This window comes from Citrus clementina, unplaced genomic scaffold (genome assembly GCF_000493195.1).
Source record: "Citrus clementina cultivar Clemenules unplaced genomic scaffold, Citrus_clementina_v1.0 scaffold_6, whole genome shotgun sequence".
NCBI lineage: Eukaryota > Viridiplantae > Streptophyta > Magnoliopsida > Sapindales > Rutaceae > Citrus > Citrus x clementina.
This window is the reverse complement of record NW_006262139.1, coordinates 17,937,819-17,953,966: the sequence shown is the minus strand read 5'-3', so window position 1 is coordinate 17,953,966 and position 16,148 is coordinate 17,937,819. Positions and strand designations below refer to the sequence as shown.

Here is a 16,148-nt window from a genome sequence, read left to right as displayed (position 1 = left end):
ACATGTTGAATGATACTTATATTACTCTGATGGATTAATTTTAGATTATTTCAATTTATCCCCATTTTTTTTTCAAAGGATAAGAGAAAAATAGAGGCACGTTTATGATATTTTTTTTAAGAAAAATAAAAATAAGTTGACACTCATAATGATTCAGAGATATTGTTAAGATTGTCATTTCATGAAAAATAATTAAAATTAACCTATACTCAATTAAAAAAATCTAACACAACTCAAACAAAATACAATTGTCCCTTGATTTTGGTGGAAAACGAGATCATATCTAATGCAGTGAAAGTTTAATGTTATAAAATTTCGTTGATTTTAAAAAATACTAGAATAAGCGAACGATTTAAATTCACGTTGATTCAAAAAAATATTTTAAGCCTATAAGTTAGTTTAATATTCAAATATTCCATTGATTATAGAGAATACTGAAATAAATGAATGGTGTAAATCACATTGATTTGAAAAAAAACCACTAAATTTAGGGGGTTAAGACTTATTAGTTCCACAAAGTGCTGATAATTAACTAAATTCAAAAATTTATATAAAGTTTCGAAAAATAAAAATGTTATTAAATTCAAATATAAAGTTTATTTTAAAAAATAAATCAATAACAAATAATCAAGATTTACTTTTAAAAGCTAAAAATACACTTTTATTATATTGACTACAATTTATCTTAATTTAATTAGAAAACTTAATTTTAATAAGACTCATACTTAAATTAAGAATACAACTCAAATAAGATATAACTTATAATAAATCTTTAAATAAGCAAACAAATGCAACTATAATATCTAAATAGAATTTCATCATTTTCTTGCCCTGCATCAGCATCTTTCAAATTTCGACGCGTGATGCGATGAAATTTCAAAAAATCACGTGTGTGTTGGTGAAAAAACAAAAACAAAACAATTAAACAAAACAACGTAAGAGACAGAAGATTTATCCCGCTGGGCCAAGACTCGGCGGCAAACCCGGTCCCCGGGTTCTAGAAGGTCAGGCGAGGGCAACCATTCTTTGACCTTTATAAATTATAATGAATTAATGATTTTTTAACTTTCAAAAGAAAATAATTTCTTTATTTTCATGTTTTTCCCCTTTAAAGCGGGGGGCTGAATTTAGTATAAATGAGTGTAGGCCACCGGGCCTTGAGTGGTAGCCCACATGCCACGTCACCTAACTACGTTGAGAGTTTGGGTTTTAAGCCCACAGAGTTTTGACTTCCCAAAAGACTTTCCAAATTTTAATGAGGGTGGGCCGTGGGCGGATGTATGTGCCCTCTATATCCGTGAGAATGGATTTCTCATTTAATGCTTAATAATGTCCTTGACAAAGTCAAAACAATCTGCTCTAAATGAAAGGAAAATGAGTTTGTTTATGCACATATATTATAACTTAAAATTTTCATTTTAAAATTAAGCGTAGTAAATATTTATCTCAAAAATTCATTTTAAATGAGGCATCGTTTATTATTTTGAATGATCAGATAATTATAATTAATTCACTTAAATTTTATAAATAATTCTCGACGAGTCATTAAATAATACCTCATATGCCACATTATTTAGAATAAAACTTTTAAGATTCTATAATTACTCAAAAATCAAAAATAATTTTACATTCCTTCATTTAATCTATAACAATTTTTATTAAAAGATATTTATGGTTAGATAGTCTATAAAGACTTGACTGAGTAGTTTTCAAATCATGAAGGACATAAAATGATGAAGGCTAACAAATTAGTTAGAGTTTAACCTACCTATCCTTATCTTTTAAAATTTTTAAAGTTAAAAATAAAAATAAAGAAATCCTATCAACTCATTTAAATTTTTTTTCTTAATTTTTATGCAAATAACTTTTAACTTTTATAATTTTGAGTTAAAAGAGCAACTATATATAATTTTCTAAGATTTCATTAATTTTTTTTAAATTCTTTTATATCTTTAATAATTCTATCATTCAAACTCCGTGGTTGCTATCTTTTCAAATTTGCGGATTTTTATTTTTTTATATAAATAATTTGCAAATTATTATAGACAAATGTACACCGCGTGGTTCCTCTCTTTTCAAAATTTGTGACTGTTTTTGCGAGAAATTATTTTATTTTCATTCATTGACTGAATGCCAGTCTTGCCCTCTGTTGCATTGTCACTCAAAGAAGATTCTAAATGGAAAGCGTAAAGGCCGTGTTGTTTCTTCTCAGGTACTCGTTTATTTCTCAAACACACTTATTTAATTAACTTTGGTTTAATTTCCATATTTACGTTTGAACGCGACAGTTCCCTTAGTCTGCCAATGCTGAATCAAATCACTCAAGAATTCGATGAAGACCCGCCAACTACGAAAGGGAATATAAATATCTATAATTATATAAATTATTTCAGCATTACGAATTAGATCAATAATCGATTCTCTTTTATCCAATAGAATCTGGACGCTTTTAAGTATAAAATCGAGTGAAAAAGATATTTATCATTATTTCCTTTCAAGAACTCGCACGCAAGCTCCGGGGCCGTCCTCCCTCTCATGCCAACAAATCACTGCTGTTTTAGAGATAATGCATTCCATTACTTCAGGCGCATCTGAAGCCCGGTGGATGCTTAATTATAAATTTATTCCGTTAATTAATTCGTATTAATTACTAATTAATTGCTTATCTTGCTACGGCCTTGGCTGTAGAGCTAAGGGATCATGATCATCTCCTGATCTGATATTATTTTAAGTAAATTCTATTAATGTGATTGGTGGTTAATAAATTAAAAAAAAAACCTAAATCATAATCATACACTAACACTAAAAGATAGATGACACAAAATCTGTACAAGATAAGGAGTGTTCAGATAAGAAAATAATCTTAATAGAACACTTTAAACCTAATCTCATGTATAGAGATTTTTATTTTTTTAAACAAAATATCTCGTAAATTTAGTCTGCATATATTTTTTTTAATATTTAGAAGTAGGTTTTTATTTTGAATATTGATGATAGATAAATAATTTAATTAAAAAAAAAGTAAGTGGTAGTAAAAGTAACAATAATAGTGAATAGAATAGACGCTTAACAGTACCCCAAACTCTTTGGTCAACAAATGACTATGAGTAATAAAATACTTTGAAATAATTTCAACGTGACTCAGTAATCATAAATAAAATATTAGCGAAAAACAACTATATAATATCGACAATATTACCCATCGTTTTGGAAACCCAATTTCTCCATAAAGAGAAACACACAGAAAGAATCAAAGAAAGTTGCAGCAGTTGGCGGAGGAAGAGAAAACAATGGACCCCGAAGAAGCTCCGATTGCCCCCTCCGCCGCCGCCGGTCAAGCAGATAAACCAAAGCCTCCGAAGAGTGGACGAAGCCATCGGAAAAGAAACATCTGTATCGGTATTTTAGTAAGCATAGTCGCGATAGTATTACTCATCGTGATCCTAGCGTTAACGGTGTTCAAAGCCAAGGATCCCAAGACGACAATAAATTCAATCACCGTCCAAGACGTTTCGATCGCTTTAGACTCGGCGAGAATGAGAGTCAATCTCAACATCACCTTAGACGTGAACGTGGGCATTAAAAACCCCAATAAGGTCAGCATGAAGTTGAAGAAGGGCAACGCTGATATCATGTACAGGGGTGACACCGTGGGTGTAGTACCGATTCCGGTAGCCAAGATATCGGCGGATAAAACGACTGCGTTGAATATGACAGTGACCATTTTGGCCAATCGGTTTCTCTCGAATCCCCAGTTGTTTTCTGATGCTACGGCCGGTTCGATGCCGATGAGTACTATGGCCAAGGTTTCTGGGAAAGTTAATATTGTGGGTATCAAGATTTCGGTCTCTGCCACCTCTACTTGCCATTTTACTGTGTTTCTTGGTAACAGAACGGTCAGCGATCAGGATTGCAAGACTAAGGCCAAAATTTAATTCATTTTTACTGCTGTATGGATCTCGATGTTATTTGTCTGTTGTTGCCTTATGTTTGTAATAGTAGTTTGTCTGATGATGATTATAATAGGAAATTACACGGTTCTGTATGTAATTAATCACTAAAATTTTTGTTATGTGCTTTTCCTTTTTTCTACGTTTTTGGGATAGGAAATTGAAATGAACCCTTGACTATTTTCAATTTTGTTATTAATGGGCTGTGTGCGAAATTGATTTGTTTTCCAACGGGTATGGTTGTTGGTTGGCAAAGATTCATTAATGGGTTAGTACTTAGAGCCGGCTGGAATTAGAAGTTTGACAAATTTTCTAGTGCAGCAGCTCCGGTCAATTAAGTAACAACACATTATTCCAAAAAATATATATATATGGGTATTTACCCAATTTGTCGCTTCATCATGAGCTGTGTGTGTTCCGTGGAATCTCCGGTTTCTGAGTGATATGCATTTGCAATCGTTAAGGCGCGGCCGCGTGGGTTAGGTTTACAGTTTTATCAAGATATTTTGGGGCAGAAGCAGAGTAATGTTCACACCAACAAAGTCAATTTATGGCGCATGTAGATGGCATTGGACTCCTTGTGTCTCCATGCTCCTCATTTTCTTTTTCTCTTATTGAACTCAACTGTATCTTTCTTTATCGCCCACATTTGTCAACAAAGATACAACCAAGCCCTATTTCCACCTTCCAAAAAAATACTTTTCTAGACTTGTAATTATAAATGCTACGGTCTTTATAATAAGACGACTCCAATAAGGTGACAAATCTATTCGATTACTCGATAATTTGGTCACTATAAATCGTATAATTTGGGTTGATTTGTTTTGTCCGATTTGGAGTTATATGCAAGTCCAAATTCCAAAGTACTTTCCCTTTTGCAAGTAGTAACCACTTTATTCCTCTTGATACAAATTTCATTTAAAAAAATCTACGATTGAATTACTAATTGATCACATATCATTATAGTTACTGTACAACGGGAAACAAATCCTTATTTGAGCGAAAAATTAGCTGGCTAATTAAAGCCATAAGATGCAGGAAAGCGTCGTTTGTGGTAAGATCATGTGGACGGTTGATTGCATTTAACGCATTCAACTCCCTACCACCTCACCTCACCACACCACATAAATCAATTTTGCTTTTTCTATGCTCCACTCCCACCTGTTAACTCCAACTCTCATCTTATCTAAAAGACTCAGACGAAACAAACTCCCTTACAATTCTCTCAAATGATCATCCGAAAAGCAATGACAGAACATGATGAGGAGCAAGTCTTGCTCCTCCGCCGAAGGAGACGCCGGTGTTGCCTTATTGCAACTGGGGTAGCTATACTGTTGCTGTTGGCGTTTTTCATCATAATCTTGATCCTGGCATTGACTGTTTTCAAAACGAAACAGCCTATAACTGAGCTTCAATCAGCAAAGATTGATGGGTTCGCTCCGCGTGTGACTTTCCCAGCCGTTGATATTCAACTCAACCTCACACTTGATCTTCAGATTCTTGTTAAGAACCGGAACCGTGCCAGCTTCAAGCATGGCTCTGGCAAGAGTTTGCTTCTGTACCAAGGTAAACAGGTTGGGGATGTTGATATTGATCCGGGACTGATACCGGCTAGGGGCTCTGCTGTTCTGCCCAGCCGGCTGACACTTCAGGTGGATGAGGTGGCATCCAATCTAAGTGCTTTGATCAGAGATGTGTTGGATGGGGAACTAGTAATGGAGACGCATACGAGGATTCCGGGCAGGGTCAACTTGCTGGGGATTTTTAAAAAGCACATAGTTGCTACTTCTGAGTGCCAGTTCACCTTTTCTGTTCTTGCCTTCAAGATTCAGAGTCAAAAGTGTAAGAACAAGGCTAGGTTTTGATTTGCAGGCATCGGAGACTCTTCCCGTTGCTTCAGATGCAAGTTTGTCGGTTTAATATTCTTGCTTAGATGCTGGCGTGAAACTCAGTTATCTTTTATATAAAGTTTGATGTATAAGAGTTTATTAGAAGAGAAGAGAGTAGATGTATAAAAACGCTTAGTTACGATATTCGTTATTCCCATTCTTATCTTGTTTACAGGAAGAAAATACTCTTATTCATCATTAGATTGAATCTGTGGTTCTGCCCAAAATGGCGCGTCCATTTGCAAATTATGGCCTGAGAACAAGCGCAAATCTTTTACTAGTCTGGTATATCAGACCTGTGAAAAGTATATTATAATAATAATAATAATACAAGAACAAATCAGTTAAGTAACTGCCTTCTTGAATATGCTTACACAATTATACAACAGCTAACTCACCAATCTACTCCCCACCCACCGTTCAACCAAATAGCCATTGCCTCTGTCATCATCTGGGAAATTTCTATTCTACACAATGCCTCAGACGTGAATCAAGAGCATACTGCTTGCTCCCTTCATGATATCGCCATTAGCTTTTTGAAAGAAAATCAGCAGACCCTGTCACTACCCAAAATCTTGATCTAGGCTTTCCTACATACAATACGAGCCACTATGGAAGTTTCCACATTAAGTTTTGCCAATGCAGAATTAATCCATAACAATTTCAGACCCAGACAAAAGCGGATTTGACATTGCAAACTCTTGGACAGATTGCATTGCACAAATGGAGAATCCACCATTTAATAGATAAAATTACATTCTATATAAGTTTGGTACTCCAATCATACTAATGCATCTTGCAGACTTCTGCAAACAGATAAGACAGAAGCCACAGTGCAAACAATACATGATACAAAAGAATCAAGGAAGTAATACTTGTTACAATCGTTGAAACGAAAGGGACACTTGCCAACTTCCAAATAAGATTAATGTCAACAATACTATACAATGCTAATAATACACTTTAATCTAGGTCAGATTCCCCTAAAATAAATTCTCTCAGTGCCACACAGTAATGACTTAGAGGAACAAAAGTTAGGGCTTCAAAACTACAACATGATGCACTAGTGCAAAAATTAGCTATGGGTGCTATGTCATACTATCTGCATCAAACCTCAACACCATCAGAACTCAAGCTTCCTGCATAAATCCAAATCAATCTTCCTTGATTTTGCTGAGGGCTTCATTGGAGCACCAGGGCAGGTTTCAGCAATTCCACTCAGTTGAGTTGTTGGAGGTGTCTTGCAAGAATCAGGATCCCATTCAACGTTTGAAATTTCAGTGAGGAGATCCTCAGCCTGCTTTGAAACAATGGCTTCCAAAAGATTATTATACACAGATTCAAACATCTCCTCATCCGAAATTGATTCCATATCATCTACATCAGTACTATCTTCCATTAACTTGAGAGAAGAATCAAAATTCAGGCGACGTGCAGCACTAGTTTTCATTTGGCAAACATATTTCTTACAAAGAGGAGCCATCGCCAAGTGATCAGGCCCGGGTGCAAAAGGGTCGAAAACAACATCCTTGGGTGTTCGAGGACTGCCATCATTGACAGAAGCAACTTGGTCCTCTTTCGTAATAGTTTCCACCACAAACAAAGAAACTTTGGTGGCCTCAGTGAGTGGTGAATCACAATCAAAGGGAACATCAACTACCTCTCTCTTCAGAACAGGAGTTATTGGTCCCTGAGGAGCTGCCTCACCAGCCATAGTGGATGAATCAACAGCAGCCTCCTTATTTCTAACTTCATCCAATTTCTCAGAAAAATTTCGAGACAAACCTTGGCACTGATTTGATTGATCCGCACAAGCTCCAGAGTCCATAACACAAATAATTAAAACAGCAGGCGAAATAGCTGTCGAAAATGGGAACAAATTAACATCCCAAAATCGAACTTTTGGGGGAACAAGAATAAAACCCTAACTAACAGCACCCAAATTCAAAACTCGTTTCTAATTGAACTTAAACACCATTCACATTGAAATATCAACTATTCTAGAATTAAAAGACAACAGAACCAAAAACAAAAAATCCGAAACAAAACCAAAATCGAGAAACATATAATTACAAATGCGTTGGGCCAAAAACATTAACCAGAATAATGATGCACGAGGCTCTTAAAGGAACCTACAATCAAAGAAGCCTAATAAAAAAATGGTATTTTTATTACAAAATGAAGCATCTAACCGTAGATCCAGGAAACAGAGGGAGCCAAACAGTTTCAATTTTAGATAAAACGGACGAAATACAAAAGAAGAAAATGCAAAGAGGAATAGAGATTGAAGAATAAGTTACCTGAGAAGGAGGTTGAAGAAAGCCAGCAGCCGCGGCAAAAGAAAACACAACTGGTGAGTTAGCACTTCGATTTTTTTCCCTTCTTTTCGGGAACTGAAAGTGTTAAAAGTGGAGTGAATGTGAATTTCATTTACTCTCTCTGTCTTTAGCTTTGCTTGCGCCCTATACGCTGCCCTCGCGCCCCAAGATCCGATTCCCGATAGAGATGATTCGGATCTCACCATTTCCACTTGGACAACTTGGGCCCATTGTCGGTCACGCGTCCACATTTGTTGACTGAATCCCACGTGGATCCGGAATTGAACTTCAGAACGTGGCATCACTAACGTTAGCCAATAGACAGATGGCACACGTTCTAATTTCCAACTTTCTGCACTCTCCATTTTCTTTTTCATTTTTCTTTCTCAACGCGCATTTTCTTTTTCCATTTTCTTATTAATTAGCGCGTATGGACTACGGACCTTCAATCAAATATTCTAAGACCCCTTTAAAATATATATATTCGAAGACGCTTGCGCTATGCGTTTTCTTTTTGGGGTATTTCTATTTCTTTTAAAAAGGGAAATTTTAGAAAATGTAATAGAAATAGGGTTAATTTAAAAAAATCAACCTATTTCTATTATCCACACTTTTAGTAGTTAAGAAAAGAATATTTTGAAAAATAATACTTCTAAGCAGCCAACCGGCGGCATTTATCCATTGCAATTGCGATAAAAAGTAATTGTGATTTACAATATATAATATCTTCAGATTTTGTATTTTATTAGTTTTTTTTAGTGTGGGTTTCTTTAATTTTTTTTTATGCCAGCATTCTTTTAACTTGTACGGCTTAATAGAGTCAAATTTTAATATTATTAAACAACATAATTTTATAATGTATTAAAAAATAATTTTATTAAGCTGTACGGATTAACGGCGTATCTGTATTTAAAAACAAAAAACAAAAACACTTGTACCTATGAATGATTATGTATTAATAAAGTTTTTTTTTTTTCGTAAACACTATTATTCACAACTAACTTTTTAAAATAATAATAATAATAAATTGATGGAGCCTAAATTTAGACAATTCTGCATAAAAATTTAACGGGTTGGTCCATTCACCTAATAAATACCTACTGCTAAGGGCAAAATTCAAAGGAGAACGAGTGGAACGAAGCCCAACAATTGGAAGAAAAAAGAAATGGTCACAAGTGACATCCCACATGGACTGCAATTGCCCAAATCCCCCAATATACAGCCTTAACGCCGCCGAACGCGTATCATCCCACATATTATAGTCAATGAAACTTGAAATTTTTTCCATATTTGTGTAAACCTGTTAACCCTTCTTCTTCCCCATACTCCCAAAAAGCTCGTTCATTCTTCTTCTTCTTCTGTCTCTCGGGGATCATCAACTGCCTGCAACTACGTCCTTCGTTTAAAAACACAATGGAAGTAGCTGCAGCAGCAGGCCCCGGGGCAACTCCTACAGAAAAGCGCCGCTGGAGCAGGAGGCCATCATCTTCCAGCTCCTTCCGATTACGTTGCCCCAGCCTCAACACACTCCGTCTCCGCCGCGTATTCGACATGTTTGACAAAAACGGCGACGGGATGATCACCGTCAAGGAGCTTCACCAGGCACTCAACCTTCTCGGACTCGAAACCGACCTCTCGGAGCTAGAATCCACCATCGCCTCCCACGTCAAACCCGGCAATGACGGCCTTGACTTTGAAGATTTTGTATCCTTGCATGAATCTTTAGATGAAACTTTTTTTCCATTAAATGATCTGACATCAACCACGACAACTGATGCTGACGAGGGGAACAAGAAGGTACTGTCGCAGGAGGAGGCCGACTTGTCGGAGGCGTTTAAGGTGTTTGATGAGGACGGAGACGGATTCATTTCTGCACACGAGTTGCAAGTGGTTTTGGGGAAGCTAGGCTTGACCGAAGGCAATGAAATTGCCAGAGTTCAGCAGATGATTGGCTCCGTTGACCGCAACCATGATGGCCGCGTTGACTTCTTCGAATTCAAGAACATGATGCAGAGCGTTCTTGTTCGAAGTTCTTGATCTATCTTTTATCTTTCAAATTTTCAACTTTTAATGCCATCGTCGTTTCATGAATGTATGTGTACGTTTGTGTCTTTTTTTTTTTTTTTGGTTCCTTGTTTAATTTCTTGTTCTTGGCTAGTTAATTTTATCATCGATATCATCTCTGGGTAAATAGAATCGAAGTAACGTTACAACTCAAATTTACAATTGCACTCGAGAGTTTTTTTTTTTAAAAAAAAAATTCAATAGCACTCAGAGTTTGAAAAGCTTATACTGTACGTCCATAAACAATTTCACTGAAATACTATTATCAATTCAATTAATGAACCAAGAGAATCCACCTCAATATTGCTTTTTTCATGTTTTTTTATGCGTGATTGGCACATGTGCAAGTCATGAAATAATAATGATATATAGAATTAAATTGGTATTGGCTTTTTTCCAAAAAGAACGGTTTCGCCCACCAAAGAAGAAACATGTGAACAAGAAGTTAAACCAGCCAAATCGAAAAGCGATTGATTCTTTTCTTTGTTTAAAGTCTTAAAGAGAGTCCCCAGTACAATAAATCATCGAAAGTTGATATATGCCTGAAAGAGTTTCCACTAGCTGATGATAGATGAGGACGCAGCCTTTAACTTTTCTTTGGAAAATGCTTGGTGAAGAGAACGACGAGAGAAATAAAGTAAAAAAAAGTTGAGAGAGAGAGAGAGAGTGAGTGGGTAGAAAGAGAAGACAAAATTCTCTCGTTTTTCTCGTGCTTCTCTATACTTAGCATTATTCATTTTCTTTTATTTTTTTTAAAGTAAGAAAATGGATAAAATTTAAATAAATATTTATTTTTTTCTCTTATTATCCCTACAAATTTAATGCTGTCATCAACTCGACCACGCCCTTGCGGACGACCCGGAGTTTAACTTAATTTTTGAGTTTTGACAATTTCCCATTGTAAGTTCCAACTTGTTTATTTTTCAAAGTCTAGAATTTAACAGGCTTATTTCTGCTCTCTTTAGTAAACCGAAAATTAAAGCCTATTAACAACGTCTATGAGACCCTTACGTGTCTGCAAATTTCGAAGTTAACGAACACATTGAAAGAAATTTATTATATCTCCCCTGCCACGAGACCTACAAACCCTTCCACCCATTTCCACCCAATTATCATGACGTAGATTTTCAAGGCATGCTCAACAAATGCATGAGTTATATATGCTCCAAGAGCAATGACATGCACCCCCACCAATCCCAACCCTACCACAAAGAGCAACCAAATTAACAGTTAGAAATATTTTTAATAGCCCTTAAAAGTTTGAATTAATTTTAAAGTTACCTAAAAAATTTGTCTTGGGTTCTATTTGGGATTAAGATGTTGTACCTTTAAAACTAAAGATGTTGTGGAAAAAAAATGTAATTATGAAACAAAAGTTAATAATATGTAGTAACTATAAATTTTAAATAATAATTTTGATAAAATTATTAAATATATAATAAATTTTATATTATATAAGTGAAAAATCATGTCAAAACAACTTTTAAAATACAACAGTTGCTGTTTACTAAACATTTTAGTGTTGTAACTTTTAAGTTACAATACCCAACTTCAATCCCAAACGCACCCTTAGTGGAATTGTTTTTAGAATAAACCTAGAAACCAAGGGAAATTATTATTAAAATAAAATAAAATAAAAACATTTAAGAGAATGGGAAAAAAAACAGTCCCTAAACCCTCAAAATAGACACTATAAAGTAAGAAAATATTAAATATATAATGTAGTACGAGTAGGCAATCAAGATCAACGTCTCCTTTCGAAAACTGACCTTAGCGAGGTCCAACAACGGCTGAATGCATATCATTTTTCATGCTATAATTGTATCGATTGAGCTCATAATTATGGGCTCTTGATTGGTAATGTCAATGAATTGAATATAATTTTTTTAATAAAAAAATTATTTCTCCCTACTTATTAATTCTACTAAATTGTTAAAGATATTTACAAAGTCAATCCATTAAGCGAAAAAATGAATTCAATCTTATTTATATGAGCAGTTAATTAGCTGAAATGGATCAGATGTAACTACTGTTAAGTAAATAAAAGCACCAGGTCGGCTATGCTACTATTTCAGCACCGGCCTGGATCACCTCAGCCAAGTGGTACGAACAGAATGCGGGGACAAACACGAGCCGACCAGAGACGAGTGCCAACCGGAGAAATACACCGACCAGGGTTATATGCCGAGCCAACACCCATCTCCCAAAAAAGCGGGAACACGATCCCACAGAATCACGGTAGTTGCGCTTTTCCCAGAACCGTTACGGGAAACGCGGGGCCTTGCGTTTGCCCATAATGTAGCAGTTAGAGTCCCATGAGGGGCCGCCACTACCCAAAAAAGGAGGGATGAAAGGTAAACGAAAACGTGGGACAATGGCTATAAAAGAAGAAGAAATGGATGAAGAAAGGGAAAAGGAAAAGAGGGGAAAACGCTGCCAAATTGCAACCAGGCCATTTTCTTACAAATTTCGAACAAACTTCTTGAATCCAAATTGTACTGTTTTCCCGTAAACACCTTGTGCTAACTTAGGCATCGGAGGGTTTACGCCGGCAAAACCACCGGCGTCTCTGATCTGTTTTTGGTGAACGCAGGTCTAGTAAGAGAAAGGAAGGTGATTCCAACTCCAGTGGTTCGAGCAACAGTTGATAACACAAAAGTGTTGACATAAATTATTCCTTATTGATTTTGATGATAACAAACATGATTAAGATTGATTAATTGTTTTAAAAGCTCAACATAATTTTCATCTATTTTGACAAGTTTCATAAAGTATTTTTATAAAGATTTGGAGACAAAACAGTCATCTTGCAAAATAGTTCACTGCAGCAGTTTTTGTGGAAAACGGCGATCCGACATCTGTAGTAAACGGCTCGCCGATTTCAAGCAGAAATGGAGATTAGCCTCTGGACGAAAATGGCACACCGACATTTGTGATAAACGGCTCGCCGATATCAACCAGTAGCCTCTGGACCTAAACGGCGATCCGATATGTTGATAAAACGGCTCGCCGATATCAACCAGAACTGAAGGGTAGTCTCTGGACATTAACGGCGAACCGACATGTGTGATAAACGGCTCGCCGATATCAACCAGTAGCCTCTGGACCTAAACGGCGATCCGACATCTAGATAACGGCGATCCGACAATTTGAAAAATCAGCCCAACGGTCATATTGACCAGTCAAACGGCGATCCGACATCTAGCTAACGGTGATCCGACAGTGTGCAGAAAGTCAATAACGGCTAGTTTTCAGCTGCATCTATAAATAAGCTCATTCAAATTCAAACAAAGATTGATCACAACACGACCATTGAGCAAATATTTGAGAATACAATCTTCATAGCGCTTAAAACACATTCTCTCTTCATCTATTCACAAATTGGGCATTGATTTGTAATCTTAAATATTGTGTGAGAGAAAAACAATTTGTAATCTTTTACTTTGAGTAATTGTAAGTGTTGGGATACACTTGGGTTAAGAGATTGGGGATAATCTCTTGTTGTAAAGGTCCATTGACACCTTGGAAGTCAAGTGTAAGCATTTGAAGCCTTGGAGGCTTGCTTAGTGGAATCCTCAAGCCCGGAAAGCTTGGAGGCGTGGACGTAGGCGAGGTTGGCCGAACCACGTAAAAATCTCGGTGTTCGAATCCCTCTTCCCTTATCTTTTTAAATTGTGATCATCTTAATTGTTATTACTTTGAATTTGATTTATAATTGCATTAAGATTTTCTTTAATAAATTGAACAATTTTTTAGAATCCCAATTCACCCCCCCCTCTTGGGTTGCATACTTGTATTTCAATTGGTATCAGAGCCTTGTTCTCTTGTTAAGACTTAATCGTCTAGAGTAAAAGATCCATGGCAACCCTAAATGACTCAACCTTTAGAGAAGGGCAATCCACAACTAGACCACTATTTTTTGATGGTAATGATTATGCTTATTGGAAAACTAGAATGAGAATCTATTTGCAAGCCTTAGATTATGAAATTTGGGAAGTTGTTTGTGATGGTCCATTCATGCCTATGTTCAAAGATGAAATAGGAGATGATATTCCTAAACCATCGAGTCAATGGAGTGAGTTAGAAAAGAGAAAGATGTCTCTAAACTCCAAGGCTATGAATGCTTTGTTTTGTGCCCTTGATAAGAAAGAATTCCATAGAGTATCTAGTTGTGAAAGTGCACAAGAGATATGGCACAAACTTGAAGTTGTCTATGAAGGGACAAATCAAGTGAAAGAGTCTAAAATCAGTAGATACACTCGCCAATATGAGTTGTTCCAAATGGATCAAAATGAAAATGTGTATTCTATGTACACTAGATTCACGGACATAGTGAACACCCTAGGTGCCTTAGGGAAAACCTTCTCAAATAGTGAGAAAGTTAAGAAAATCATTAGGTCACTTCCAAAAGAATGGAGACCTAAAAGAACCGCTATTGAAGAGGCCAAAGATTTAAATACTTTACCTCTTGATGATTTAATTGGTTCTCTTATTTCGTATGAAGAGGATTTAGCTGCAGAAAAAGGACATGAGGAGAAGAAGAAAAGCATTGCTCTCAAAGCTTCAAAATATGAGAGTGATGAGGAGAGTGAACCGGATGATGAAGAACTAGCCATACTAGCAAGGAGGTTCAGAAAATTCTTCAAGAAAACCGGAGAGCGAAGAAATTTCAGAAACTTCAAGAACTATAGGGAGAAGAAGGAGGCAATCACTTGCTATGAATGCAAGAAGCCTGGACATATAAGATCGGAGTGCCCACTCATCAACAAACTCAAGAAGAAAGCAATGGTTGCAACTTGGGATGATAGTGAGGAAGAACAAATGATGAAGAAGGATCGCAAGAAGTATCAAACCTAGCACTCATGGCTATAGGAGGGGATGATGATCTCAATGAGGTAAGTGATTCTACCTATGATGAATTATATGATGCTTTTCAAGATTTGCATAATGAGTTGATGAAAATTGGTAAAAAGAATGTATGTCTTAAAAAGGAAATGGCAAAGCTTAAAAATGAAAATGAATCTCTAAATGCAAGAATTGTATGCCTAGAAGTAGGAAACAAAACATTGCATGATGAAATTGCATTATCAAATGAGAAACCTAGCATCTTACATGAGCATTTGAAATCACACATAGATGAGTTGAAAAATGAGAACGAATTGCTCAAGAAAAAGAATAATGAATTAAATGAAATTGTTTTGAAATTTACAAATGGGCAAAAGATGTTGGATAATATGCTTAACTCACAAAAATGTGTTTTTGATAAAGGAGGACTTGGATATAAGCCAAACTTGAAGCAAAAGTATTATAAGAATTATTTTGTTAAAGCTACCTCCACAAATGATCATAAGATTGTATGTCATTATTGTAATCAAAATGGTCACATGAAATTTAGATGTCCCGTGAAAAGGAATGCATATTATGGTGTCAAGTGCATTTGGGTTCCAAAAGGAACAGTTGCTAACTCTCAAGGACCCAAAAAGCTTTGGGTACCTAAAACTTGAGACTTTTTCTTGTAGGGCTTGAAGAAGAAGAAGAATAAATGGTACTTGGACAGCGGTTGTTCAAGGCACATGACCAGAAACTATGCATGGTTCTCAAGCTTTACCAAAATTGAAAATGGTGGAGACGTATCCTTTGGAGACAACTCAAAAGGAAAAATCCTTGGAATTGGAAATGTTGGTAAAGTTTCTTCAACTCTAATTGAGAATGTATGTTTGGTTGAAAACTTGAAACACAACTTAATTAGCATTAGTCAATTATGTAACAAAGGTTATAAAGTTATCTTTGATAAATTTAGTTGTGTTATTGAGAACTCATGTGATGGCAAAACCTTATTTGTTGGAAATAGATGTGGTAATGTTTATATCATTGACATAGAATGTGCATCTACTCTTGATAAATGTTTTTCGGCATTGCATGATGAT

At 35.8% G+C, this 16,148-nt stretch overlaps 4 protein-coding genes across 4 annotated transcripts; 3 read left to right on the top strand and 1 right to left on the bottom strand.

The window, feature by feature from the left end:
• Nucleotides 1-3,157: 3,157 nt before the first annotated feature.
• LOC18039042 lies at nucleotides 3,158-4,137 on the top strand. The gene has a single exon (XM_006429597.2). The coding sequence runs from the start codon at nucleotides 3,291-3,293 to the stop codon at nucleotides 3,933-3,935; it is 645 nt and encodes a 214-aa protein (XP_006429660.1). The 5' UTR covers nucleotides 3,158-3,290; the 3' UTR covers nucleotides 3,936-4,137.
• A 1,060-nt stretch (nucleotides 4,138-5,197) lies between these two features.
• On the top strand, nucleotides 5,198-5,815 carry LOC18039041. Its single transcript, XM_006429596.2, has one exon. It carries the CDS (start codon nucleotides 5,198-5,200, stop codon nucleotides 5,813-5,815), a length of 618 nt encoding a protein of 205 aa, XP_006429659.2.
• A 911-nt stretch (nucleotides 5,816-6,726) lies between these two features.
• LOC18038287 (unknown protein 1) lies at nucleotides 6,727-8,325 on the bottom strand. The gene is made up of 2 exons (XM_006429595.2): nucleotides 8,140-8,325; nucleotides 6,727-7,699 (listed from the first exon to the last, which is right to left on the bottom strand). Exon 2 carries the CDS (start codon nucleotides 7,665-7,667, stop codon nucleotides 6,963-6,965), a length of 705 nt encoding a protein of 234 aa, XP_006429658.1. The 5' UTR covers nucleotides 7,668-7,699; nucleotides 8,140-8,325; the 3' UTR covers nucleotides 6,727-6,962.
• Nucleotides 8,326-9,266: 941 nt separating this feature from the next.
• On the top strand, nucleotides 9,267-10,383 carry LOC18038286 (calcium-binding allergen Bet v 3). The gene has a single exon (XM_006429594.2). It carries the CDS (start codon nucleotides 9,571-9,573, stop codon nucleotides 10,192-10,194), a length of 624 nt encoding a protein of 207 aa, XP_006429657.1. The 5' UTR covers nucleotides 9,267-9,570; the 3' UTR covers nucleotides 10,195-10,383.
• Nucleotides 10,384-16,148: the final 5,765 nt, after the last annotated feature.